The sequence below is a fragment of the Xiphophorus maculatus genome, chromosome 11 (assembly GCF_002775205.1).
Source record: "Xiphophorus maculatus strain JP 163 A chromosome 11, X_maculatus-5.0-male, whole genome shotgun sequence".
Taxonomy (NCBI): domain Eukaryota; kingdom Metazoa; phylum Chordata; class Actinopteri; order Cyprinodontiformes; family Poeciliidae; genus Xiphophorus; species Xiphophorus maculatus.
In genome coordinates this window covers 12608695-12628654 of record NC_036453.1, presented here as the reverse complement: position 1 = coordinate 12628654, position 19960 = coordinate 12608695, and the positions used below count along the sequence as shown (strand labels likewise).

At 38.2% G+C, this 19960-nt stretch overlaps 1 protein-coding gene across 1 annotated transcript in view; it reads left to right on the top strand.

The window, feature by feature from the left end:
- The first annotated feature begins 4235 nt into the window (after positions 1-4235).
- LOC102236098 (calpain-5) overlaps positions 4236-19960 on the top strand; it is a 33932-nt gene continuing 18207 nt past the window's right edge. Inside the window, exons 1-3 of the mRNA XM_005809312.2 lie at positions 4236-4381; positions 11232-11405; positions 18407-18538. Coding sequence (XP_005809369.1) covers positions 11241-11405; positions 18407-18538 — 297 coding nt within the window. The 5' untranslated portion in view covers positions 4236-4381; positions 11232-11240. The remainder of the gene's footprint in view (positions 4382-11231; positions 11406-18406; positions 18539-19960) is intronic.

Here is a 19960-nt window from a genome sequence, read left to right as displayed (position 1 = left end):
TTGACCCAATATAGGAAAACCTAAATAAATATAATATACTTAGCATATTATCACAACGTGTTCAAACATTTTCCACGTTGAGGCTCATATGACCAACTTATGCTTAAATGTCAAAATTGACCCGTGGAGTTCATTTTGGTCAACATGGCATAAGCAACTCAAAATGTGGGAAAAAGCAGAGAATTGTGCACATTCACTTGCATGATGCACAAACGTACTGGCAACTGAGAAGTTGCTGGGAAACTGGGAGATGTTCAAAGCTCGATTTGGAACCTAACTCTGCTTTTAAACTTTGGTCTACATGGTTTATCTCTTAAGTTCTCTAAAAAAAAACTTCTGAGTCCAGAAACATAACAGCTCCATCTGTTTACTATTAAGGTGCCTTTAATTGGTTGCTCATGGTTTTTTTGGTTTTTTTAATTATTCACCTTTCATGTGTGTCCAAATTATGCACTACTTTGTGTTTCTCTATCACATAAAATGCACAAAAATAGGTTGAAGTTAGTGGTCATAAAGCGATGACCATTATGTGAAAAAGTTTAAATTGTATGAATACTTCTACGTTTATGGCTCATCTTTGAATTGTATCCTTCAGGTTTTCCTTATTACTAGTTCCTGGAAAACTGCAGTAAAAAGCTCAGACAACAGGAAAATTACACATTTCAGCAGATTTCAGAATTACATTTGACCAGTTCTAACATTCCCATCATCCATCTCCATAAAGGTGCAGAGTGGTCAGTAAGATAAAGACATTTATTGTTTACACTTCTCTAGCATGTGTGACATATCATGTTGTGTATGAGGAAATTCAAAACTTTGTAGTGTCTTTTGTGTTAATGGAAATTTAGAAATATGCGAAGCAATGAATGGTTGTGAAAAAGTTAGGACACCACACAAAAGGATAGAGATCAGGGCTTTGACTAGGTCAAAGTTTTGACCTAGTCTGGGTCAAGGTCTAAGTTAGAGTGAATCTTATCGTGTCCTGATTTCTTCCCAGACAAAAACTGATTTTTTTTTTTTTTACTACATTTTATAGAACAAATTAAAAGGTATTCTCTTCACTTTTTTTAATTTATATTGCTTAAATTTCCCAGTGTTGTTAAAATTTATATTAAATATTCATATGTTTTCACATGACCTTCAATTTGAATTTTAAAGATGGTTAATTAAAACTGAATTTAAAAGAGAATTGTATTTTTGTATTATATTCTGTATTATTTCTCTCTTTTTATGAACTGAATTTCTTTTAAATCTACTTCAGGTTGTTGTGATTTCTTTTATTTTTTTAAAAAGTGAATCAAATGTATTAATCAGCCTTTTTGTGTGTGTTTTTGTTTTGTTTTCTATCCCCCCCATTCCTTAACAATACACATCTATTTACTGCTATGCACAAGTTTTTTTTCTTTCTTTCTCTCCCATACTCTTCTAAATTGGTATTATATGAACGAGGCATTCATATAAATGAGAACAAAAAAGACAGCAAATGATCAGAGGACATTTCTGCCTTTTAAGTTATAACTCTGTATTGCTGACTGAAAAAATAAAAAAGTGAAGCAAATCATCACACTGTTGGAAATCATAAGAATGGGGAACAAAACGGGGCATTTCTTAGGTATGTTTCTTGTAATATATAGAATTGAAATGGTAATTATTGCACTATATATTTATTTTTGATGTTTCTCAACTTTTTTATGATTGACAGAAAATGCACTGAAGTCTCACAATTATCCTTTGATGATGAGCATCAGCAGAGGAGGATAAATTATTACTGGGGAAAAAGCAGAAAGCATTAAGATCTGAAGGTGGAAGTAAAATAATTGCTCCGATATGTTTTGAAATAACATAACTTGTTTGGGTTTATGAAAGAAACTTAATTTCTAATTCCAATTATTAACGAAATTGACAAATAAATTGAGGCTTTGGAGCAACACACTAAAATTATTCCAGAATTTATCTAGAAATATTTGCTGGCGTTCAAAGTAAGGCATCAGTCATTTCTTTTCAGGGTCAAACACAGTTATAAGTGGCTGAATCGATTCCACATGCTTCATTTTCACATGCTGTCATTGGTTCAGTCTGGAGAGGCAAGCACAATTATTTAGGTTAGAGTGGCATGACATGATAATACAAGCGTTCCTGATTTAGTTGTGGAAATGACTTTCATGATGTACCACATGGTGGCGCCTGAAGCCATTTTCACAGCTCGTTTCACAACTCAGATATTTCAGGGTAGAAAATATCCAGTTATTGGTTTCGCTCCAGTCCTTTCAAGATGTGAACCACTCTTTAACTCATCCAGATACTTTCACTTCTGACCAAATTTGCACCAAAATGTCAATTTCTAACAATTAGAAACCGTATATATGCCTAAATTTAGGTTTTATACAGCAATAAACAAACCCAGCAGAATCAGGATCATTTACAAACTTATTTCTAAGCCAATGTTAAAAGAGTTTTCTTTAAAAAAAAAAGAAAAGAAAGAGAGAGAAAAAACCAACAACAACACAAGACAGCCAAGTGAAAACATGTTTAGAAACGCCTTTTGATTTATGAATTTATAACACATTTAATCATACAATCATCCTCATTAGGACAAATAAAGGTGCTAAAACATCAATCTTTGTCTTGTTCATTTATATAATGTTTTTCACTAGGTGATGGACTTACATAAATAAATCAATTTTTCAATAATATCCTAATTTATTGAATGGGTTTGTACTGAGTATCACATTCAGAACTGATCTCAGGAGCTTCTGAAGCTTAACTTGACTTGGTAAAAAAAAAAAGTAAATAAAAATACTGAATTACTTAAATAGCTGAAGACCACCTGAAATTTTGCAGTGCAATCAAAGTCACTGAAAAGAAAATTCTTACAAACTGAAAAGGTTTCACAGTAAAAGTCTTTAAAAACAGTTAAATGACATGCCAAATCAATCTTATAATTAGTGATACACCTAGAAATGTTTGTTTGCATTGGTTTGTCTGTTGGTTTAAGATCACTCCTTATAAACAACTCAGATGTGAGATGTTTTACATTCATTTCTGAGCCTCAATTTTTGCTTTAAACAATAATATTCAACGGATTCGTGTAGAGATGAAAAATAAACATTTTTTCAGATTAAAATTGGAATTCCTTGTAACCTGGTCACACTGATCCGCCACTATATTTGGCTTTCATGTCTTAGTTACTGCCATTTTTTTGTTAGTTTTTTTTTTTTAAGCAGAAATAAAAAAATATGCTGTGATTTACCATCCATTTTAAATTTTTTATTTGCGCCCGGATGTTACACACAGACAGAGGTAAACCACGTGGAAGACTGTAATTAGTCGGATACTTTATTTCTTTAATTACAGCATATTGCATCCTCTGGTCGTTTGTGACAGAGGGGATTACAGCAGGCCTGTAAGGTCTGCGCATGCGCTGTAAGCATCCTACATCATCATTTAAACACCCCCCCAGCGCAACCTCCTCTCCGGTTGAAATGAAGACCTCCGTCAAGTTCAGGCAGATCACACAGAAGACTTCCTTTGAGAACCTCCGCAATTTTGGCTTTTTATCGGCAATAAGTCATAATGATCCAAATAAACCCTTGAAATATGTCTCTCTGTGTGTTTGAATCAGTCTAGGCAATGTATGAGTTTCTCTTTTTGAAATAAACTATTGAAATAATTCTGATATATTGAGAGGAACCTTTATTGAATTTTGAAATATGATAAGCAATGATTGAAAAAAAAAATGTCGGGCTTAATAAAGTGGAATTCTTCCTATCTAACTTTTTATAACATGGAACTCGGAAAATCTAATATCTGTGTAGGAATTGAACGCACCAAAATTAGTGTAGGTTGTCGCTCTGAAGCTAGGTTAGCTGCCAACCGCTCCTGCTTGGTAAATATTTGTTGTTTTTGCTGCATTTTATCTATTAATAAACTCTTAAAATTAAAATAATTGAGTGTAAAGGTAACGGCAATTTTGAAAAAGCCCTTTTTTATAGAGTTGTGTCTCAAAGTGCTGCTTGAAAATCAAAAGAGATACATTTTATAATTAGAAAGATAGCTAGTTTTAGTGTTTAGTGTTTTATTTTAACATTTTTTGTCGATGTCACCGACATTATTTACTATTTAAAACTGGTTTTGACGACTAAAATGATGATAAAGGCAACAAAGTGTGTCTTATTTTGAAATCTGGGTAGATGGACTTCCTGTTGCGGCGCAGCGGCTTGTCGCTGGAGTGGAGCTCCGTCAGAGGACCAGAGAGAGCGTGGTGAGGAATCCCAGCAGCCCCCCCGGAGAGTGCGAGCCGGACCGGCTGGACCCCCTCCCCCTGCCCCCGGAGGAGGTCCCGAGAGAGAACCACGTTGCCACGGGAGAGGCCTCGGTTCAGGTAACCGTTCAGTGCTTGCGGTTCGTGCTGCTTTTCCCGGGCAGCCAGGTGCTTTCCAAAGGGCTACTGGAGATGGAGAGGCGGCGGTCGGTGAGCCGCACGAACCTCTGCAGACCTGACATCCTGTAGCAGTCTGATTTATACACTCTCTGCACAAGGGTTGCTATGCCAAAACTGAAGGGGCAGGTTAGGGGTCGGCTTTATTTTAGCACCACATTTCACCGGCGTGAAAGGATCGGTGCGCCTCGATGCGCAAAATAGCGGCACATATTATGCATCCTGGATAGCAGGACCCCCTAGTCCTCCTCTTCTGCTTTTCCTTGTGAGATTCTTTGCTTGTTTTTGTATTCTGTGTCATACGCAGGCGTGTGATGATGGTTTAACTGCAGCTCCGAATATTTCAGCAGCACAGTTCTCTACCAAAACAAATCCACCGTTGCTACAGCTATTTATTTGCAGAAGCAATTTTATAATATTGGTAATTCTCTGAGAGAACAAAAACACCTCATTAGTTCTGCCTTCAAAGTGGAACTTTATATATGATGGTGAGGAACCTGTATCCTGCAGAAAAACGGAGTAATTGATTAATATTTCTTAGAGTCATTATTCTGCAGTACTGAGAAGTAATGTTCATGCCTCAGTTCTTAGAGGAATTTATTGATGTTATGTCCTTTATGAACTGCTGAAAACCTATAAACCCCCTACTAAATCCATGTAAATATTAAGAAATAACATGTCTGAAGATTGTTGGTTAGGAAACAAAAATGACGATTACATAGTTATTTGTGGTATTTTGGAGCCAGAAAAAATGTATGAATAATAGCAGTTAAAGTTAGATAAGTTACCAAAGTGGACCTGGCCAGGGCCAAACCCTGGTAGCTGACATGAGGAGATACTGCAGAGGGGAGATCACGATGCTGGGAGGGTTGGAAGCTGGGATAGCCCTCCTCTCTGATGCAGAAGGGGAGTGGGGTTGGGCTGGTGGTGGCGGAGGCAGTGGCTGCGTTGGTTTGGATCAGGGATGGTGTGGCGCACCCATCCCTTCCTCCCTCCCTGTCCGTGGTATATACTGGTGCATTACTGCTCCCTGTTCACTTCTGAGTGTAATCAGTCTGTCAGCAGCAGCAGACTCAATAAGTCACCCCAGCACTAACACAAGAACACACTCTCCTTTCTGATTTCTGACCAGAATGTTGCCACAGTCAGCTGCCTCCTGCTGCCTGCATCCGTTCTGTCAACAGTTGTAGTCATTGTTTCTCACAGGGAAAGTATGTTTTGTCTTGACAACAAGTGACACAGAGTGTGGCAGACATGTTTTTCTTCCTTTCTTTCTTTGTTCCTTTCTTTCTTTCTTTCTTTCTTTCTTTTTTCTTTCTTATTCATCCAGGTTTCCTACAGAGTCGGGAAATGTCAGGAAGCATATGGAAATTTGATTAATGGAAAAGTTTGGACATAAAATTGAGTAGGGCTGAAACGATTAATCAAATTAAACGTGATGAATCGATTATTGAAATAACTGTCAACTAATTTAGTAATCGATTAATCGCTTACTAAATCGACTAATCGCTTATTAATCGCTAGTTAGTGTATAACTAGCGTATATAGTTATATGCTAACTATATACTCTATATTAAAAGATCAGTATCTTTTAATATAGGATCATTATATAAAAAAATAATTACATATTTAATTTCTTTTCTTATTGTCCAAAACATCCATTAATCCATAGGAATCCTGTGTACTATTATTGAGCCATTCCATGGTCTCTTATTTTACATTGAAGTTCAGTTTTCTTTGTGCCATCTCACCTGCAGTTCAGCAACAAAACATACAGATCATTCCTATTAGTTCTGCTCTTTGTGTTTATCAGTGTGAGTTATGCATCGTGGCTCTAAAGATGAAAAAAGGCTTATGGATTCAGTTCTTTATGTTCGCTGTACATCAGTGCTGAGGCTGTCTCTTCAGAGAGTTGCCTGAAGTCACTAGCAACAGCATGGCCACATTGTACCCAGAATAAAACAGTTAAAGCAACAAGCTCCCACTGTGGGGAACCACTGAGGTCCAGCTGCATCTGCTGTGTCATATCCAGACTTTGCTTCTTTTCAGGAGATCAAATTACTCTTTTTATCACCAGTTTTATTTTGGCAAAAACCATCACAATCATCAAAGGAAGTGTAGCACAGTGTGATAAATGCATATTATTATTAATATGTTGTACAATAGTAAAGTTACATTTTCAATATTAATAAAATTGACTTTTTTGAGCGTTACATCATGTTATGATGTTATGCCCTCATCAAAAACAAACCTGCAGTGTTGCCTTGATTCTTTCATGCATGTCTGAAAAAATCCTTTAATCCCCATGGCAACCATTTGGCTGTGGAAAATGCCTGGGTGGACCTAGCCCCGCCTTTGAGACGCAGCTCCTCCTGGCTAGTCTTGAGTTCCTTCAGCATCTGCTGAGCTCATTATAGGAACTACTAGTAGAATGCTTCAAAGAATGGTTGTAAACAGCTTCATGGAGGAGATTTGTTGTGATGACGTGTTAAAGGTGGCGTGTCGGAAAGAGCAGGAGCTTCTTAAAGAGACAGACAGCAATTTCAAGGTGTCACTTTTCAAAGTAAAATTTCTTAAGTTATGTTTGACGTATATAGCACGTTATAACAACTGACGTTGCAAACACATTGTACCACCCTTTTAAATTTCACTTCACATTTTCAGTAGAGATAGTGAGAATATCCTAAATTGTTTAACATTTAAATTTATTATTTAATTAGCAAGTTTACTTTGTAAAAGTGCAAAGAATCATCTTCATAGTTTGATAGTTGTGTCACCATAGCTACAATCTGATGCTATGAGTTTAATATTTCTATTTGAAGTATATGTACAGTATATTTAAGATACATCTCAGCAAATAATATCCGAGTGAATTCTTAAAAAGTCTAGAATTTGATTTGAATATAATTACTTTTCCACCTAATTATGTACCTTTACTGGCACAAATTAGATTCTTAATTATGGTTCATCCACATCAGAAGAAAATACACAGAGGTTTTTCTTGTGTGCTAATAATGTCTTTGGCTTAACCCATTTTTTAAATTTATTATCTCAAAATGTTTAATAACTAAAAGCTTTTGTTTCAAATTTCCATATGTTATAAAATTTGTGCAGAACAGAGTAGAATCTACAGTACGGTGTTTACACTTTTGGGATTTGATGTGATAAACCGACACTGACCAGGTTCCTGTTCCTGCCACAGTCTGATACTGCCAACACCATATTTCAGGGAGGGGATGGAGAGTTCAGATGTACAGTAAATATTTTTGTGTGATTTGTAAGTGGTGGATTGTCGAGGTTGGCTCCTTAGAGCCACTGGGGCTCAGGAATCCCACAGGAGCTGTCCATGGTGCTGCCCAGGCCGCTCTGGTGTTTGGGCTACTTTTTTCTTTTGACAATGATTTGCTCAGATGACTCATTGGTGCCATCTTGTGGCTAAGATGTATCAGAAAGTTGAACCATTGCATTTTTTTCTTTTCTTGCAAAGAGTTGTTTTTATAATTGCAAAGTTTAAACTGGGCTCCTAAAGTTAAATGTCTCCTTATGAATGCTGATGATTGTTGTTCTTGACTCATAACAGATCAATGTATTTCCTGTTTTTTTCATAAATGAACTTTAAAATTACTCAAAACTACCCAATCTTCAATCAGTTTCAGAATGTTAAGCTTGTCGGCACCAATTTATGTGTGACTTTTCTTCTTCACATTATGAAGTGAATATTGTACTGCGCCTTTGTGGTGTAGTATAATAAAATTAGTGGTGGGACTGGATTAAAAATTTTAAGAATGGCTTTGCTGATAGGCTAACTGTTTTAGCAAAACTTTAACACAACAATAGTCTTTTCCAGTGTCAAATCAGATCATTTTCTAAGCAAAAATTAAACCCCAGTGGATGGTTGTTTGCCAATGTCGCTTGTGCATCAGATTTTTGGGAGTGCCAGAAACACGCAGATATGAAGATTCCAACTGGAAACATTGTATGTTTAAAAGAAAAAGTGATTGTCTGTGTAAACGTTTTTAACACCTTAAAACATATGTGATGAATTAATCAAAATTAATATGTTAAGGTCCTGGTTGTAATGTGTCAACAAGTTCAAGAGGCATGGCTACTTTTAGAAGGCACTACAGTTGTTTATGTCTGTATTCACCATGTTAGTGGTTCAGTTACACCATTATCCCTTCTGTGTGACACTTCTGCCAGAATGAGGCACTTAAATAAGATCAGTGTGGACATTTACTGACCAACAGCCTGGAACCAACCAAGCGGCGGCCATTTGTTGCCGGTTTTAGCGTTCGTGTTCAGTTTTTATGTTTGTGAGTCTGTGTCAGAGCAGAACATTGCTCTGTCTAGGTGGGCAGCTGGTTGACGAGAGCTGCAGCAGTCTCTGCATTGGACTCCCTCACCTCACGAGAGGACATTTTTCTCATGCAGTTTAGTAAGTAATAGGGGGAATGAAAGTGGACAAGTGGGTTTTACCTTCCAATTGTGAGAGTTTTGTTGTCAGAGATCAACAGTTTGCAGTAATAGCACCTAGTTTTAGTGCTGTATTTTCAGCCAAACTGTCTTTCAAACTGTTCTTTATTGTCTGTTATCTTTCTTTGCAGGACCAGACCAGCAAGGATTCATTTTGTCGAGTTTAGACAATATAAATGTGTCGGACATCAAACCGGTTGCTGAAGTCCTGTTAGGCTTAAAGTGGAGCCATTTATTTTTTACCAACTTCCCATGAAATTTTCTCCCATCTCCTTTTATTTTCCCTTGAAGTCAAAAGTCTAAATCATCATGGATCAAATATTACCCAACATCTGTCTCCACTCCAGCTGCATATTCACTCTAACTCTGTGCGTTGTGCTTTGATTGACATCATGCTTTATTATTTACTTTACATTATATTTAGAATTTGTAATTGCACTTTCTGAACTTTTGAAAGAAGATTTGTTGCAGTTTATCTTTATGTGTTTGACCGAGGTAGTCAACCTTTGGTTTTTGTCAGTTTCTTAAATGTTTATTTGTTATATTCCTTATTGCACTGTGAAGAAATAAAAGTTGTTTTTACATGTTTGACTAAGCTTGTGAAGCTATTGGTGCATTTAAATCTGCTGTATTGGTGCAGAGTAATTATTACATTTGTAATTCTGTACATTTATGTCTGTGTTTAAAAAAAAGAAAGATTTTTAGTAGGGGTGCACCGATATTAAAATTTGGACTGACATTGATATCTGATGTTAATATTGCAGTTGTGACCAATAATCGATATTTACTGACATTGTATATATTTCACTGCAGTTTTGACACTTTTGGGGAAAACAACAACCAGAAACACAGCAACAAAATAAAAATAAATATCGCCTATTTATTTATCTGGCCGATACCGATATGTTAAAAAAATGACTAATATCAACCGATATTGATGTTATTTTCAAGTCAATTTAGCACTGTTTTTTTATATTGAATTGGTATCGGCCAATACAAACCTCAGATATCAGTGTCGGTAGTGAAAAAAGCGGTGCATCTGTAGCTAAAGGGGAAACATGTTTTGTTTTATATTAGTGCTTCCAGATTCCTGCTGTTTGGCTGCAGCTCTACTGGTTACTACTGAAGGTTTAGAAGATCTGAGACACAAAGATTCATTAGCATGGCTGTGTTAATTACAGTATCGACTGACAGTTCATCCTTTACTCTCGGGTTGCAGCAGAGGTGGTTGTTGTTGTGTTTGGCCCGGTAGACTCTGAGGGTTCATTCTCTGCAGGTAATGCTGTTGGCTCTCCACAGTGGCCAGATGACAGCATGGTTTCCCCCAACGCAGCCGTGAGCCAAGACAGTAAGGCCATCTGTCAGATTTAGCTTCCAACTGCAACCTCCCACTCCCCCAGGAATTGACTTTATCACTTGCTCAAAAAGTCACCTAGCTTGTTAGCTAGGTGAACTAGACTTTCATGATATTAAAGTGAAACATTGATCATACTGATGGCAGCTGTTATTGCTAACAATAAGGACTGCTTTCTGGTTGATATCCACACGTGGTCCTTTCTTTACTTAATGTTTCAATCCCAAGTGCCAACATTTTAAAATAAAACCTAAAAAGCAAACTGGATACATGATATTTCCTAACATTCCTGTTTACTTTGGTTAAAACATTTCAAATCGCTATCGATTACTCCTTACAACTGTTTCTTTATTACAGGTTCTCAGTAACAAAGTACCTGACGATCCAAACTAAGTTGTCTGTGTCAATGCTACACAGTTTTGTTCCTTGAGCCGATGGGCCTCGCAAATGTTTATTATTAATGTTTCGGACAGACGCTGAATATGAGGCTGGAGAAGAAGAAGAGCATAGACAATGTTCATGGATGATGGCTGGTGTGACACCTGCTGTGGCGCCCCCTAGAGGGAGTAAAAGAAGGCCTTTACCTTTGTGTATTGACCTATAAATGTAGGTAGTGATGGAACCATTCATCCAGTGGCTCCGTATTGATTATCCTCTTTATCCCTCTGCATGCCCTGAGCTGATCAATGTCTACTCAGCTCCTTCGATGCTCAGCAGCGGTAATGAGATCCCAGAGGATATCATTGAATCGACAGATTAATCAGTTTAACCCGGTGAATCGAGGCTGCGCTCAGGGCAGCAGAGCTCATTGAGTTTTTGTTTCCACTGTGAAGGTATTTCAGACTGCTGCAGAGATGATGACATGTTGCGCATTTAGGTGAATGTAGAGGATGGAAAAGCAGCATCTGTATATATTACAGTGTAGAGGAAATGATCTGACCTTGTCACCTGTGTGATTCCCCTCAGGGCTGAAGGATGTTTACCTCGGTGAAGGCCTTTGAGGGGCAGCAGTACTCCACCCTGAAGAGGCAGTGCCTGCAGAGTGGCCTCCTGTTTGAAGACCCCCGCTTCCCCGCCACTGACGACTCGCTCTTTCACCAGGGCAACAGGATTGGACGTGTGGTCTGGAAGAGGCCTCAGGTGAGTTGGTCTGGGGTGTCCAAAGTGTGGCCCGGGGGGCCATTTGTGGCCCTTTTGAACAGTTTTTTGTGGCCCAGCTGACTGTAGTTCAAGAATGGTATGAATTTGACATTCCAGTGGCAACTTTTGTTAGCATAAAAATTTTGATGACAAATTTACAACAGAGTATTAGGACTACTGGAATTTTTTTTAAACTTTAATCTTAGATTTCTGAACATAACTTAAAATGTTGGCATTCTTATGCTAACCTTTGTTAGCACAAGAATGTTAACTTTGTTTCTGAATTCTGGGATTGCACTGATTACAGTGGAAACAGACCAAGTGTACTGCTGATTTCAAGTTTTGTTTTGATTTGTTAGTTAATTTTTCAGTATTTCTGAAGTTGATATCAAATTTCCATATAACCGAATGTTTCAGGCAGAGTGTCAGAATTTCTTCACACAATTGTAAATATTTTTTGTGATTTGTTAAATCCCAGTAATTTAGCAAGTAACGCTGATCCCCGGCGCGGAATATTTCTTTATCTAGCAATAAATGTTGTATTTGTATGCATACAGGAAGGAGTAATAAGAGAGGAATTTCACGTTTCTTCTTCCTCAAACATGTAATCCGACTTACATATTCAGGGTTCTTTTTAAATGCAGGCTTTAACATCTTTACAAGCTTGAGATATGCTGCGATAATGGTTGCTTAAAGGAAGTTAGTAAGTACAGAGAGCTTTATATGCATATGCATTATGTATGTATTGTTTTAGTCTTTTCTGCAGATCATAAATGTGTTTCTATGTTCCGTTGATAGGAAATGTAAAATTCATTTGTTAATTATGTGAAAATGGCTGGAAGTATTCTGTCTCCTGGTGAATAAGTCTTTCATATGACACTCTATGATTGAAATAGAGGTTTTTCTTGTGTTCTGAAAATGCAAAGACATCTTCACAGCTATCAAACACCTTCAGTTGAATTTTGCACCCAGTGTAGCAAGACTTACTATTACTCTATAAAAAACAAAATGTGATGCATGTGTGGGTCTCCTGATGATGCAACCTGCAATAAATTCTGAGAAGTATTTTTGCCTCTTAAAAGCATCAAAATGAGTCAGCTATCAGTACTTAAGGTCCCTGCAGGATTGGAGATTATTAACCCTACAGTATGACTAATCATTTTTGATTCCCCGCTAACTTCAGCAGTAATCAGTAATTGCTCCACTGCACTCTCCTTGTGTATAAGCCGGTGATGTATTGGAGCTGTGGATGATATGAGATGCAGGGCCTCAGGACTCTGCAAGCCGAGTCCCCTGCCGCTGTTATCCCCCTCGCGCAGCAGGCCGTGGTTCTGGATGGTGTAACCTCCTTCTGCCAACGTGCATCGCCATGGAAACTGGGTCACACAGATTACATGTTTTGGTCTGTGCTGCTGATGTCAGTCATGCAGACGTAAAACTGGAAGAAGGGAGAGAGCACGGGAGGAGGAGGATTTCTTTCCGTTTTCAGTGGGAGATGATTTGTGTCGTCACTTACTCTGTTGTGTTTGTTGGTGTAAAGGTCCAAAGTTTATGATTTTTTCATAAAAAATAGCATTTACTGTTTTAGGAGAATAAAAAAAACAAAACAGCAAAAATAACTTTTTGCTGTTTTGTTTTTTTCAGTGGTCAATTGACTTAGATTATTTTGACCTCATTAACATATTTGGAAAAATATTTCTTTATTACTCACAAAGCATTTTTCCCTGAATACATTTAATTTCCCTTTGGGATTAAATCTGCAGAATGTAACTTTTATATTTTTAAAAAAATGGTTTTACATCACCATGTCGTGATGTCATCCTCAAGTAGGCACAATAACAACTTATTGTTACAGGAACATTATTTATCCATTGTCAACAGTGGCTATGCTGTCTAGCTTACCATTCCAGACTCTATCAGGAAGAAGCTGTAGCATAGCAGAGAGCAAGGAGGGAAGGTGTGAGAGGGGGAAGAGCGGCACTACACAAGGTGATTGACAGCGCTAAGACCCTCCTCCTGGCTTTGATTGGTTGTTTTTAGTTAACACTGGGGGAAGGCAGCAGAGATTGATTTAATTTTTTTTTCACACTGTTTGTCTTGTACTGTCACGACATTGTTACGGCCCGGCTCGGATGGCCGCAACAAAAAGTAGGGAGGACACAGCAACCAGCAACAGTTTTTACCCCTTCAGAGGCATTTATTAAAAACACAAGATGTGCCAGCACCGCCTCAGATCCGGATCTCGTCTGCGCCTGGTTCTGTTGTCGGCCAGCCACAACCCTGATTAATGGAACGGCGCTCTTTATATACCATCCCGGTGTCTGGAGGCACCTCCCACAATCAAGGACCTAATTGATAAACAGCTTGCACTACACAGCACACACACAGGACCGCACCGCAGGGCCGTCACAACATGGTGCCAGTTTTGACAAATATGTAAAAAAAGGTTATAAAGTATTTTTTTGAATTTGAGTTGAATATGGCTACCAGTTAATGAAAACCCTCCACAAGGAGGGCAAGCTACGAAAGTTCTTCGTTGAGTTTCATATCCAAGCACAGCAAAGGAAAATTCAGCTGAAGGAAAAATTGTGGACAGATAGGATCCCACATAGTTTAAATTCATGCATGTGGTGTTTCATTATCTGCCTCCATAACCCCTTTGTCTGTTTTGGAATATACTGCTACAACCAGTATTTACTTCTTTCCTAACTTTCTGCAGCGAGCAGCCTTACTGCATTCGTAAATATTCATTTCTCTTGCTTATGCTTGCTTCCTGCTGATTTAAGTTGCCATCTCTTCATGTGCTAATGTGGGCAAAGGTCTTTATGCAGAAGTGGGTCTGTATGACGGGTAAAACCTTCTCAAAAGAGACACTAACCTTGACAGGCGGCCTTCATTTTCAGGAAAGATCACACACCAATAAGAGATGCTAGTCTAGGGCACAGTCCCTGATGTAGCATTATAACCCAATAAAGTTGACTAATTTGGGCTCCTTAACTTACTGATACTAGTGCAGTGAACGCAAAAACAGATCTTGGATTGCTCTGCTGTTCTTCCCAACGGGCACTAAAAGCTCATTCTGGATGTACTGTATTATTCAGTGGGGAGTGCATGATAATGAAGTTAGACATTAAACTACTTAAGGAAAGAGTGCCTTTGAGGGACTGAAATGCTCAGAACCATCAAAATTTAATGAAGGTTTTGGGAAAAGCTTGTTTTAAACACTCCACACCCGCCCTCAGACTTAGCCTGAAGTGCATTTCAACTCTGGCTGGACGTTAAGGTCAGGTGGGGCCACAAAAACTCAGAAAATAAGCTGGGAAGATTAAGGATTAGGCTTTGTTTTAATTCAACTTAGGATCTGTCCCTTCTGTTTAAAATTCACATCATGTCAGATATTTATTTATTCATAATCAGAAGCTTACATACATTTTCTCAGTATTTGTTAGCGTTGCCTCCGAACTTTCCTCCACAAGTTTCGCTCAATAGTTTGCTGGAGTTCTGGCCCATTCGTCCTGATAGAACCGGGTGACCTGGATCAGGTTTGTAGGCCACACAAAGTCTCTATAGGCTTGAAATCAGGGCTTTGTGATGGAAAAAACATTGATTTTGTTGTCCTGAAGCCGCTTTGCAATCACTTTAGCTGTATGCTGAGGGTTATTGTCCATCTGGAAGATCAATCTGAGCCAAAGCTTTAACTTCCTGTTACTTCAATATGTTCTTTCCTCCTGATGCCATCATGTGTCTTTTGGCTCCATCCTCGCTGAGTAGCCATTCAGCCCATGTCGGTACAAGACATGTTTCACTGTGGATGATGACTCTGTTTTAAAATCTTCACAAGGTTCTGGGCTGCTGTTCTTCGAGTTAATTTGCACATTTGTCCCCAAAAAGCAGCAGGATATTTACAGAGTATGGCTGGGCGATCAATCGATTTTATCGATAAATTGATTTTTAGCTTTTGAAGATTTAATATTTGGAAGATCTGGATTTTTTTTCCATCAATGGGTTGCCATATTTCAGAGTAATGTCGTGGCGCCCAACATGTCGTTGAACAACTAATGGAAGGGTTGATTGAAATAAAAGTCACTTAAAAAAACCCCCAACTATGTTATTTGTAATTTCTTTTTTAGAAAAGAAAGTGAGAACAATAATTGATAAAAATCAAAAATCAGATCTGGTATGAAAAAAATCTGAGATTTCATTTCAAGCCATATCGCCCAGCCCTATTCCAGAGAGATAAATATTCAATGAGAGGAGGAGAGACAGAAACAGATAAAAGATGAAAAAAATAGAGCGGGTTGGTTGCACAGAACCGTTGCATGAGGCTGATGGATCCTTTCCCCCCTGGGCTCGGCTGATGAATGGCGCCAAAAAGGCTCTGAAACTGGTTAGAAAGTCTTTAGTGGCAGGGTGTTTGACAAGGCTGCGCTCAGCCACAGTATTCACATCACTTTAGTGTCTACAGGGCCGGGCGCTGATCGATACCCTATTACTCTTCCACCTGCATCTGTCTGTGGACGGCGGGCCACCACAGGGAGCTCTCACTGCTGCTCAGTCTCTGGGAATCAATGCTGCTGCGGACAGGAAGAAGAAACGTGCCTCGATAACTTAACTCAGATGTAAGGTGGCCATACGTCACTCCTACTCGCTGTACCCTCAGTGTAACCCAGCTTTACTGAATGTAACGTGGGATGAGGGAGTCAGTCGAGACCTCACTGCAGTGGCCTCTGCTTCTGATTAAAACTTAGCTTTGGCAGAATTCAGCTTTGCAGAGTCAGCAAATGGCTGACCTTGCTTGCATCCTGTATAAGTTGTGAATGTGTGGTGCTAGCCCTTTGTGTGTATACACATGACATTATACATTAGTACAAGTGCTGGTATTTAATAGTAAAGCTGCACACTGGGCTTAAAGGTGACCTATTATGTTTCCTTGAACCAGTTAGGTCTATGGACAACATAGACCTGTTATATTGTTATATTTGTTATATTTAGTTGCACAAAATAATTCCTAGATAATGGGATTTTAGTCTGCCCAGTTCTGCCCATTTTGAGCTCCTTTCAGAATGGGCTGTTTATTGTCTCTGTCACTTTAAAGCCAAATAAGCTGCTGCTGACTTTGCCTCCCAACTCTACATTTACACTTGCACTTGAAAATAGCTTCAAAAAGATGCACAAATATGCAACCATACATCTTTGAAAAGCATTAGTAAAGCCTTCTGCACAACCAACTTTCTTCGTTTTTCAGGTGTTGTTTTGGGTTGCAGTTTACTGCAACGGAACAGGAGTATTTTTCCAGAAAGTAAAAGACAGACATCTCTTCCGTTTATGGCACAATAAAACATTTCTGTGAGGAGGTTGGGCCGCTAAGGCCTCTGCATGTCTCTCAGGGTCTCTGCACGCCTTGCCAGAACAAAGTTTTGCAGAAACCAGGACAATAATTGGCTCTATTTAGCAAGTGGAAAGCTCCCAATTAGCATGCAGTGCTGCTGCCATCATGATGCATAGTTTTGTTGAAATTACTACTGGCAGGGATGGAGAAGAAGAGAAACACGGTGCACAGTGCACAGTTTCTACCTCCAATTCCCACAAGTACTTTTGTCTTATTGAGCAGCAGTTCAGTTAATAACTTTTTTTCTTCTGACTGTATAAACCAGTCCCTCCAGGACATTGCAGTGGTTTTTTTTACATTTATCTTAAAACATGTTTTTTGGGTTTTTTTTAAACAAAACGGTGAAGAACTGTGAGTTTGTATGTCTGAGAGGCTGCTGGCGGCTCACTTCCTGTAGTAGCTAACCATCCCACACACTATCACAGGAACCATGGGGAGTGTGATTGTGTGTGTGTATGTGTGGGTTATATTTTCTGCTTTATACTTTATATTTTCTGAGTGTGGGTAGGTGTAAGCGTCCAGCAGCTTATTAAGTGCGTCTTCAGGGCTCTCAGTCGTTGCGTATTGTTGTTGAAAAATGAACCTTGTCACAGAAGCAGCAGGAAATGTGATTTCACAAATGCAAATCTGAGCTTCTACTCCTGTGGAAAAGGTCAGCAGTGTGACAGGACGGTGCATGAGGACAGATGGTCTGTCTCTGATTTATCAACTGGCCTCAATAATCTATTTTTATGCTTTTATCATTACAGCTCTGAATCAAACAAAAACCAAAATCATACATTGATCTTCTTTTGGTGTTATTTTAACACTTAAATACTTAAAAATGTTAAATATTAGGCTGGTGTACTGGGGGGGAAACTACCAGTGTGTATCACATGTATCAGTCATTTATTAAAATGTTTATTAAGTTTATTAAAAACACAATAAAATATTTAAATGTTGAAAGAATTATGTGAGATTTTATTTTATTACATGTTTAAAATCGGGTATTTCAGTATTTTATCTAACATTTCTCAATTTCCACCCGATAGTTTGTCTTAAAATAACTTAATCACTTAACCGTCATTCACCAAAATGCTAATACGTTACCCGATTGGTTAACCATCTGAGCTGCAGACCAATCATGTTGCCCAGAGCAGTGTTAACCACGCCCACTAAGGCTCACAGATAGAATGAGTTGATATGCTGCTAAACAGAAATATGAAATAATAACATAGATGAAAAAATTATTAATTATATTTCTTTTAACTTATAAGAAATGTATTTGTTGGTATTATATTCAAAAAATATTTATTTGAAAACATTGGAACCCTAAATATATTTTTTTAATTTTTTAATTAATTTTTGTTTTAGAAAAAAATCTTAGAAAATGCATTCATCTATTAAATGAACAGTTAACTACTGTACACTTATTTATATTATCACATGTGAATATTTATGTAAAAGCTTATTGATGTATTGAATTGTGTAACTTTTGATCATCTGTTTTAATTACCTGATGTTTCTTCATTTTTGAGAAATGTTTTCTGTCATTAAAATAGATTCAGAAATGCTGAAAGCTTTTTTCCATGAATAAATGGAGCAATTATTGAGTGTTTTCTGTTGTGTTTAGGAACTGTGTGAGGACCCTCACCTGTTTGTGGATGGCATCAGTGCACATGATCTACATCAGGGACAGTTGGGCAACTGCTGGTTTGTTGCAGCTTGTTCCAGCCTGGCATCCAGAGAGTCTCTGTGGCAAAAAGTAAGTGTCTCTGAATGCGGGCTTTAACTTCATGCTGTTTTGGTTGTCTTCAAATGACAATGGATGAAGCTAAACTTAACTAAATTAATGCAAAAATGTATTTATACTTTTCTGGAGCAAGGTTGTCTTGTAAAGTTGTATCTATAAACAGGTTTTCAAAATATCCCAAACTTCTTCTTTGGACTTTTTGTAGTGCTTCAATCATTTCCTGTCCGTTTCTTAGTTGTGACTATAACATCCATCCATCCATTTTCTTACACCCTTATCCCACTGGGGTTGGGAGGGGTGCTGGTGCCTAGCTGTCAACAGGCGAGAGGCGGGGTCACCCTGGACAGGTTGGCAGTCCATCACAGAGACAGACAGGGCAAACCAAATCATGCACACACACCTAGGGAGAATTTAGAGAGAATTGACAGTTTTTGGACTGTGGGAGGAAGCCCGAGTACCTGGAGAGAACCCACCACAGAACCCATGCACAGGAAGAACACGCAAACTCCATGCAGCTACAAACTGCGCCATTGTGACTATAACAACACATTTTCATTTGTGAAACAGTGGCCAAGCCACAGCCCAACAACAAAAGCAACAACAAATGGAACAAACACAACAACAAAAGCAACAGAGCTACAAACACAACAACAAGCAAAAACAAAAGCCACAGTGCATCAGCAAGCAGAAACAACATAGGAAAAGAGAGCTACAACAAAGTTTACTAAAATGGAGTTACAGTAACTTCCTTTTTAACATATCTTCCATTGAGGCGTAAGATGTTGCATTTTGGCTTTTGCACTTTGTTGACCCTTCTGGGCCACCATAGTGTGACTTTAAAAATGAACAAGTGCAGATCAACAAAAAAATAAGTTAAATATCAAAGTAGTATCTTTGAAAATCATCTTTAAAAAACCTCAGAGATCCATCAGGAACCTGAATATCAACATTTTAAAAGGTTATCAAAGTTTATCCTCGTGGATCAAAGTATCTATATCTAAAAGTAGATATAATCCCATGTCTGTCTCTTTCCATTAATGATGATCACATTGAGGGAAAACATTTCTGAAGATGTACAATATATGAACTCAATACTTTGCTAAAGTGCAGTTTTAATTATCCTCTAATGAATGCTTGTATCCATTAGCAACCATTATTTGACAATGTAAAGATCAGAGCAATAAAGCGCCTCCCTGGTTTGCCTAGTGTGGAGTCTCTGAGGACAAACTGGAAGCTCTCAGGCTAAATGTGATTTTTATCAGGGTGTAACCTGCAGATGATTGTTTACACTGCTCTGACTAGCAGCCAGTACAAGTGGATGGAGAAAGAGTGACGATGCATTGTGACAGATGGATCGATGAACCCTGTGAAACTCTGAATTAGCTGCAGACAGATTAGCGTAGGCTGGATTAATAACTGGCCATGTCTTATGTT